Source organism: Acanthisitta chloris, unplaced genomic scaffold, assembly GCF_000695815.1.
Source record: "Acanthisitta chloris isolate BGI_N310 unplaced genomic scaffold, ASM69581v1 scaffold6192, whole genome shotgun sequence".
NCBI classification, from domain to species: Eukaryota; Metazoa; Chordata; class Aves; order Passeriformes; family Acanthisittidae; genus Acanthisitta; species Acanthisitta chloris.
Window position 1 is genome coordinate 25,361 of NW_008660970.1, and position 9,355 is coordinate 34,715.

The 9,355-nt window shown below is 38.0% G+C and overlaps 1 protein-coding gene across 2 annotated transcripts in view; it reads left to right on the forward strand.

The window, feature by feature from the left end:
- PHKB (phosphorylase kinase, beta) overlaps positions 1 to 9,355 on the forward strand; it is a 65,624-nt gene that overhangs the window by 25,345 nt on the left and 30,924 nt on the right. For both annotated transcript variants that reach the window (XM_009070035.1, XM_009070036.1), the window contains 5 exons: positions 178 to 273; positions 1,882 to 2,079; positions 3,078 to 3,135; positions 4,525 to 4,602; positions 6,453 to 6,611. In XM_009070035.1, the coding sequence (XP_009068283.1) occupies positions 178 to 273; positions 1,882 to 2,079; positions 3,078 to 3,135; positions 4,525 to 4,602; positions 6,453 to 6,611 (589 nt within the window). The remainder of the gene's footprint in view (positions 1 to 177; positions 274 to 1,881; positions 2,080 to 3,077; positions 3,136 to 4,524; positions 4,603 to 6,452; positions 6,612 to 9,355) is intronic.

Sequence of the window (9,355 nt, forward strand, 5' to 3'; positions counted from 1 at the left end):
CTGGCACAGGTTGCCCAGGGATGTGGTGGCTGCTCCAACCCTGGTGGGGTTCAATCCAGGCTGGATGAGGCTTGAGCAACCTGAGCTAGTGAGGAGGTGTCCCTGCCCAGGGCAGGGGTTGGGGCTGGATGGTCCATTCCAACCCTTAAATTCTGTGATTCTCTGTTCTGTTTGCAGGGCTGCTCTTGGTCTGTTATATTTGTGGATTTTGATGCCCATAACCGTAACAGACAGACTCTGTGCTCGTTGCTGCCCCGAGAGTCAAGGTCTCATGTGAGTAATGAAATTAAATTCCCCTGGACAGAGCGTGGAGAAAACAAATGGATTTGAGCCCTTAGTTGTATGATGGCCCTTATGTTCTGCTTAATAAAGATAAAGATGTGCTGGGAAGGTGTTCAGATTCTGGTTCTTAAGTGTCACTGGGATGCATTGGGTTTGTGAAGTGGAATTACAAGGGTATTCTTTATTAATAGGTTAAAACTGGAGCCTCTTGGTAGCCTTTTAAACAATTTTAAAGTAAAATTTGAAAGAACTTAAGTGAGATTTGCAGTCTTGGTGGTTGTCTTTTGGCCTAGTTTCGGCTCTACGTTCTGTGCCTGTGTCTTTTGAAATGCTTTGTCTTAGCTTTAATTCTTTTGTCTAGAAAAAAAGCCTCTAAGGTTGGCTTACCATAAATTGCTGAATATGGATGATTTGTTGTTGTTATAAGCTACCATTACAAATGTATTTCCTCAGTAAGTAAATCTAAGTGACATAAGCATAGATTAGTTTTTTAAAAAAAATTAGTGCCACCATCAAAGGTAAATTTGGTTTTTCAAAAATCAGTAATTTAAAATGAGTGATAATAGAGTTCTGCTTTTTTGTTTGTTCTGGGATATAATAGCATTTTTGTTCATGAAACAGACTATTAATCTGCAACATTAATAGTTTACTTATTGTGTAGGAGAATTACAGCAGAGTTGTAATGCTGGATAATTAAAATAAACAGCTCTGTCAGCTACTTTTGTTGCAGTCAAATGGTCTTTCAGAACTCTTGTGTTTGTTATTTGTTGGAGACTTGAAATATTCCAACAGAAGCTGATTTCATAACCAACTTATCCCATGGAAAGAATCTGTGTGTCTTTTTTTTTTTTCCTATTATCCATTCATGTGGGTCATATTGGTAAAAATAGGATATTTTAAACAGCTGAGTATCTTGAACATCTCAGCAGCAAAGAATACTGCTTTGAGTTCCTGTGGGGTTACCTGGAGTGGTGATGCACTAGGTAGTAATTTCTCTCATGTACTGAAGTTATAATAGATGCATATGGTTCTTGAGGAGGTTGTTAGTATTTTTTCCTGGAATTGCTCCCTTATCCTTTCCATTGTAAATCAGATAGGGCTTGTTTGTTGCAGCACCTGGAGAATATTCCTGAAAAAGCTGTTCAGAAATGCTGATTTAATCACAGCCACTTCTCAGGGTTGCACCTTTATAAAATATTTGTGATTCTTTTTGAGCTTATGATACCCAAATGTTTGTGTTTCCTCCAGGAATAACCTGGAGCATATACTTTAAAAAAAAAACCACCTAAAGCAAAGCACAAAGTTTTCACTTACACCTGCACATTATCAGCCATAAACCAGGTCAGAGTCTGAGTCAAATGAGGTCTCTCTTAAATCATTTCTCTGGTTATTTGGCTCGTAGTTTATCCTGATACGTCTTTAAAAGTCTGATTTTGCACACTATTTTACTGTATTAATCCTCTGATTTTAATAAAGATAAGCTAATGTTCCAAATGTCTATTTCACTTAGTAAGTCAAACAAGCTTTGTTTGTGCATCAAGTAATTGTCAGAGATCTAATTAAATTTGTGATGTCCTATTTCTCCCTCTCCTCCTGCAGAATACTGATGCAGCTCTTTTGCCCTGTCTTAGTTATCCTGCGTTTGCTTTGGATGATGAGGTTTTGTTCACTCAAACATTAGATAAAGTTATTAGAAAACTGAAAGGAAAATATGGGTTTAAAAGGTTCCTGAGAGATGGGTACAGAACAGCCTTGGAGGACAGGACACGGCGCTACTACAAACCAGCTGAAATCAAGGTAAGAGAATACCTGACCCAGGGATGGGAAAGGAATCCTTGACCCATGACCTCTCCTTATGGACAGATTTTGGTTTCTCAGGTGTTTACACAGTGCTTAAAACAAATCAAAAATCCCTCCAACCAGCCAACCCAAAATCCTCCCCAAACCCCAGGTGCTTAAATCAAAAATCCCTCCAACCAACCAACCCAAAATCCTCCCCAAACCCCAGAAAAAAACAGCCAAACCAGACACCCCTCCAGGAGCTGGAATTTGAATTGCACAGTGATCCCTAATTGCTTCCAGCCAAGGAGATGCAGTTTGCAATTTGCATGTGCAGTTTTCAGAGATTGCTAAGTCAGCAAGTGAGTCATTGGTTTGTTTTCAAAAATCCCTCCAACCAACCAACCCAAAATCCTCCCCAAACCCCAGAAAAAAACAGCCAAACCAGACACCCCTCCAGGAGCTGGAATTTGAATTGCACAGTGATCCCTAATTGCTTCCAGCCAAGGAGATGCAGTTTGCAATTTGCATGTGCAGTTTTCAGAGATTGCTAAGTCAGCAAGTGAGTCATTGGTTTGTTTTGTAATGAATGTGCTCTCATTTACATTTAGGGTACAGTTGATTTCACATAACAAATAAGGAAATTATTTATCATTTCATTTAATTTCACAGCTGACTACAGTCTGAGTGTATAGAAAACAATTTTGCTTTTGATCACAGTATTTATCAGTAAAGGTTATCTAAATGAAAATTTATTTTTCCCCCATAGTTTCTCTGTGAAAAATAAAACAGATTATTTAAATATCCTGCTGGAGAATGAGCCACAGCAGATGTAAAGGCACAGTTGAAGTGCCCATAGAATTAAAAAGTGGTAACCTAATGAAAAGCTGATGCATTAAAATATTTTTGCATTCATGTTTGCCTTTTCTTGCTTAGAAAATTACTCAACAGGACTATTCAGATATATTTCCTTAAATGAAAATGATGAAAGGTCTGATGAATTTTCTTCTTTTCAGCTTTTTGATGGCATTGAGTGTGAATTCCCTCTGTTTTTTATTTTCATGATAATTGATGGTAAGTATTGCTTTATATTCCTGGGTTTTCAAGGCATTAGAGAGATGAGTTCTAAGAGGAAAGTTATAAAACTCTTCTCCTGTCCTGCCAGAATAAGCCATACTGCAGTGACAATAGTTCATTGAGGTTTCTGCATCCTGGCTTGAAAACCCCCAAGCACTTCAACCCCCCTATGTTTCAGCATTCTTAATGGGAACTGCTTTTAGAATATAACTCAGTGAGGGTTTTTTAACTGCTTAAATCTATGGCATTGTCCTGCATTGCCTTTTAAGCCCAAAAAAGCTTTCACAGTATATCAGAACTTCTCAGCAGCACATGAGAGAAAAGGAAGAGGGAACACATTGACACACTGAATGTTGCAGCAGATCTTTTCAAACTGAATACTGTGTGATAATTGAAACAGAATTCAGAAGAGAAGAAAGTAAACCAGAAAAGGACCAGTTCTCTCCTGGCCATGAGTTTTCAGGTAGTCAGTCTGATTGGATTAAAAAACCAACACAAAACATAACACCACCAACAAAGACAGCACTACCTAGACCTTGTCTGGAGGGTGAGACAAACACCATAGCTGCTCATGGGCTGATTTCAGGCTGGAAGCTAAACCTGGCATAGAGCAGAAGTCTGATAAGCAAATGAGTAGGGTTACAGCTGTCAAAAAGATTTGCAAATGGATTAAAGTCTGACCATCTTCTTTCATTCTGTCTCTCCTCCCCCTTTAGAACATTGAATAGTTTTCAAATAAAGACAGAGGCATAGAAATGTGCTGTCTGCCTCCACTCCTCTGTGGCCACCCACAGATTGAAATACTGTGTTTGAAGATACAATAATGTTTCACAATTGATATTTCTACAGCAATGCTTGATGTTTTTCAAAGAGCGAGGCCCAAAACTGAGGAGAAAGGCACTGACATTTGATGCTGCCCACGTGCAGTGTTGGGAAGAAGAAACATAGTCATGTTTAACTGAAGTTAGCAGAAGGGTGAAACAAACATTTTACTCTTCATGTATACAAAAGAATGTAAACATTCCATCAAAAATACCTTTGGAAGGGTTCATTTTGCTACTTCAGTGTCTTTCTGTATTTATATATTGGGATTTCTAGGCAACTCACACCTAGATCAGTTTGCTGAGCTGATTTGACATTGATTTCAGTATCAGCTGATAACAGAGTGGCTGATTCATGATCCCTGTGAGGTTTAGTTATAGCAGTAAGTGAAGATCTCCAGTCAGTCTTTTATTTTTCATGGACTACTTACTGTGTAGGCATTAATTGGTTTGTAAAATTACTCAGTTTTGAAAAGCAAACACTGGATTTATTTATTTTACAAACATTAGGCTCATGGAAAATCTGTTTCTTCCTTTAAATCAATTATTGTTTGATTATCTTTAGGAGTTTTTAAAGGAAATGATGCACAAGTAAAGGAATATCAGGATCTTCTGGACCCTTTGCTTCAACACACACCTGAAGGTATTATCTGGAAATCATCCTTCTGAAACACTTGTAGCTTCTTAGTGAGCTGAAACTAATAAATACTGACTTTGCTATTAATGGGTATCGTGGTCAGAGCAAAGGAGAAGTAATAATATGTTTCCTGGTGGCAAAATACTAACGCTAAAATAATGTCTTATGTAGATAGATTGCATCATAAAGTGTGGTAAGAAAAGTAATGCTGTCTGGAAAAATGCTGCTGATTGATGCTGTGCTCAGTCACTCCTCCTCCCCTTCCTTTGCTTCCTTTGCTTCATTGTATGCAAAGTTCACTTTGACTTTCCAGGCAACTCCTAACTGCCAGCAGTGAGATTGCTTCAGTGTTCCACCTGGTTACAGCTGAGAATTGCTCTCATCATTCATTGTCACTTAATTTCAAGAGATTTTAAAAAATAATTTGCTATATGCTTATGAAATTGTTTCTAGCTTAGAGCAGGGAAAGTGGCAGCACAGTCCTTCTAATAGAAATGTTCTCTTACTTAAGTTGTGCACTCTGGAATTTTTGTAGCACTGCAGACAGGGCTATCAATGGCCTACAGGCACATCCAGCCAAAACTCAGGTGGAAAAAAAAAAAAGAAAAAGACCCTAAGTTTGAGTGGGAGGAAACAAAATGGCCTGAGAACAGAACAGGCTTCAATGTAGTGAGAGTCCAGTTTTAAAACTCAGCATCTTTACTCACCTGTGCTAGTTACACAAGTAGATGCAGAATATTTTAGTTTGACTTGTTCTTTAAGCTTGGTGAAGTGAACTAGTTTCTGGGAGAAATGCAAACATTTCCTTACCAAATTTTCATTGTGTAGCTAATTTCCTGCCCTTGCTAGTCATTGCTTTTTTTTTTGGTTATTAATGAGTATCTGAAGATTCATGGAGGCTAAATTCATCTCATGGTTCCTTTTGTTGAATGTCATCGCAAATGTCACATCTTAAAATTTCTGGCTGTGTTTGGATACCTCACTCATTTGAATATTCTCTCTTTAATAATTCTTGCTTTTCCATTTTTTTCTCTATTTCTTGTCAGCAAGAAGTAGAGATTTTTTGTCTAAGCAAATATTCAGACACTGCAGCTTTATTCTGTTGATCACCTGTTCCTCACCCTAATAAATTCATAATTAAAGCAATATCAAGGTGAAATTTAATTTTGCAGGAAGCCTATTCATTTGCTTTTCTCTTTCATAGAATTAGGTCAGGCATTTGTCATTGTGTTTCTAAATTCCTGATACATGTCCACTTAAACAGTGTTGAGAAAAAGGTTATTGATCTCCAGTGACACAGTTCTAGATACAAGATATGTTGTCTTCCAGTGAAGAACTTGGGCTATTGTGTTTCATGATGTTGCAGAATTCAAGTGCTGGTTTTAATTTGCTTTTGCATACTTTAAATAATTAAATGTTTGACTACTTTGGACCAAGATTTTAGTTTTAAAAAGTTATCTGATAAACTGTGGGGCAAAACACCCCAAGTGTTTCCCTGTGACTCACCGGTCACTGCTCCTGGTTATGGTTTGATACCTGATCTCCATTGTGCTGTAGGTGAATGTTTTTGGTTTTATTTTGCACAAGAAGGTGCTGCACAGACAACATGGGTGTTCTGGGAAGAAATTCTGTGGGAATATTTGGTGAAATATGAAGTGGTTTAATACTGCTCTGAGTTTCCTCCACTGATTGCAGATTTGACTGATAACAATGAATGACATAAATCTCTGTTCAATCAAATAGTAACTAGGGTGTAATTTTTTTCCTGTTTTGGATCCACTTGAGCTTTATTAGGAGACTCCAGTGAAATAATGAGGGAAATGATTACTTACTGTACTTGTTTTAAAACTCCCTAGGGTGTCCTGTGGTGCCCAAGTATTACTACGTGCCAGCTGCCTTTGTTGAGCTGGAGAAGAGGAGCCCTGGCAGCCAGAAACGGTTTCCTAGTAACAATGGCCGGGATGGAAAGCTGTTCCTGTGGGGACAGGCAGTGTACATCATTGCAAAGCTCCTGGGTAAGAGGCTGAGGAAATTCTCTCAGGTTTTGATTCTATCTTGATCATGTTTTTCTTGAATCTGAACAAGCACGTTGGCTTGAGTTTGGAATGGGTTATGAGTGTGTGTCCTCTGCTCTGGGACTTGCAGGAGAGACACAAATTGCTTTTTAGCATTTTTATGCTGCATACTATGAACCTTGCTGGAATATTTCATGGAGTTCTGAAAATCTTCTAAACATGATAGATTTCTTGTTTTGCTGTGTCTTTTCCTGGCTTTGCCTCTTACTTCCTTGTCTTCATGGCGACATATATTAATATGACACTTTCTGGATTAACTGTATCAGCTGCAGCTGTACAGTGATGTTTGTAAGTGATTTATAGCATTTGATCCAAGTTATTTACTACTTTAGCAAGGCAAGTTTAAACTCTGAATAGCTGCAGTCTCAGAGAAAGTTAATGATTTATTCAGTCTGTTATTTTTATCCTTTAAAAAAGAAGAAACTAGACGAGCAATTGAAAGTGCATTTCAAATTTTGGCTATTGAAGGTCATTATGATGAATTTCACTCACAAATGAACTCTTGGTCTCACTTGAAATGATTTTATTAAAGGCCAATGAAAAAGCAGTTTTTAAGCCAGAAAAATCTTCACAGTCAAGATTTTTTTTCTTGGTCTTTCTTTTGGGAGAAAGATACATTACTTCATCTCAACATGATCAGCATTCAATTGGTAATCAGTAGATGGAGTTCTAGAACCTTTTTTTTTTCTGTGAGCACTGAAAAGGAAAACAGGTTGTTGGTAGTAAAAATGAGAAACATTGAAGGGGAGTTTAAAAATTCAAGGCTTGGCAAGAACAGTGGATATATCTTTAGGTATGGAGGGACAGAGTGTGTCTGGTGCTCCACCTGTTTGGTTTCTCTGCATCCCTTGCATGATTTCTTTTCTAGCCAACACTTTAAAGTAAATGCAGGCAATCTCAGCACTAATGAAAAACAATTAATTGAGCCTCTTAGAATATTGGCCAAGTAGTCCTCAAATGTGTGTGTAGGATTACTGTGCTCCTCCTGCTAGTATGGATCTTGTATTTGTGTATTTCTGTACCTGCAGTGTGCTGGTTAAATAGTATTTGTTGTTTGCTAAATGTTGTTTGTGTAACATAACATTCTTGTTTCAGTTCTTTGAACATTCTTACACGTGTTTTGTAAATAGTTGTGCTAAATCTTTTTGAAATGTTGTCATTACTAGTTTTCCTTTATTGTTTTGAAACTTTCTCTCCATGTGTTTCACTGCTTTGATTCACCATCTCTTTTGTTCAGAGCATTCAAAATTGCAAAACACTTGTTTTCCTTTTCTCTCATAGACCTTGCAAATAAGGTCTGGAAATCGTATTGCAAGGTCTGTTCACTGGTGGTTGTTACATCAGGAACTCCATTTATTCATAGGAATTTATAATTGGTGCATTTAACTGTGCTCTTTTCTGGGTGAAAACCTGAATAACAATCTCCTCCTTGGTGAATGCATTTGTGTGTGTTACTTTGCTTCTTGGAAGTTGCTAATTACATGGAAGCCTGACTCCACATACTTTGATAGCTGGGATGGTACTGGTTTCCTGTTTCATCATCCATTCCACAAACTCTTGTGTTGCCTCCAGGGTAGCAATTAATTTGTATTTGTTCAGCCTCGTTGCTCCTGTTGTGTAGGTGAGCACACAATATCACCTTTACAGCTTCCCCTGCTGTCTGTGGGCCTGATGTCTGCCCATCCCGGTCCAAATCGTTCAAAATGCAGCACCGTGAGGCTGAGTCAATTCTTACACATCTCTCTGCCTCCCACACAGGGGCAAACACAACTAGATAATTCAAATTTTGGTCCTGCTTATAAAGGCTCTGAATAGCAGAGGCAATGAAAGAGTCTGTGTCACTGGTGAGGGCACCACATGCTTATGCAACTGAAAAAATCGTTTATGAAGGAAAAAGCATATATTTGGCAGATATTGATGCTGGGCTTTGTAGAATTTCCTTCTTGCTTTGAATGAGGAGGTTTGTGGAACCTTTAGGATAGGCTTCCCATTTTGGAGCAAGGGAAAGGAATGCCAGGTATTCAGCTGTGTCATGAAACTGCAGATTCCCTCAGTCTTCCATTTAGCAGCTCTTATCTTCCTGTGCTTTTCCTTATAGGTTTTATATCTGTTCTGTGGGTTCAGTGCTGCCTAGAACTAAGTTAAGCATTTTAGCTCTATTTTTCAGAGTAGACCAAATGGATCAAGTGTTGTCAGCTGCTGCTGCAGATAGTGAGCTAACACAGAAATCTCTGCTTTTGCATTCCAATACACTTGTGTTTGTGGTAATGGTAATGAGTAGTCACTGAGATTCTATTTTAAATGAAATTGTAAATATTGAAAGCTTAAATTTTATATTAGTCTACTGGAATAGTGCTTTTAAATGGGAAATTATTCTGACTGTATGTTTTAATTACTGAGCAATGTAAAAAGCAGTGGGAATAGAACACATATTCTGGAAACTGCTTGTGCTTTTAAGGACTATGAGGCAGAGCCCATTGATCTTGAAATCATTTGGTGAATCAATTTTATTTCATCAGCAATGCTACATATAATTTAAGTAGCTTCCATTCCTTTTGGGCAGCATGAGGGTTCTGTGTGGACTGGAGCTTGGGAGATTGGTTCCCTTAGATGTGATGTGGTAGCTCACGAGTCAGTGCATCAATAAATTGTCCATAGTGATCCTTTCCTAACACTGTTAAGCT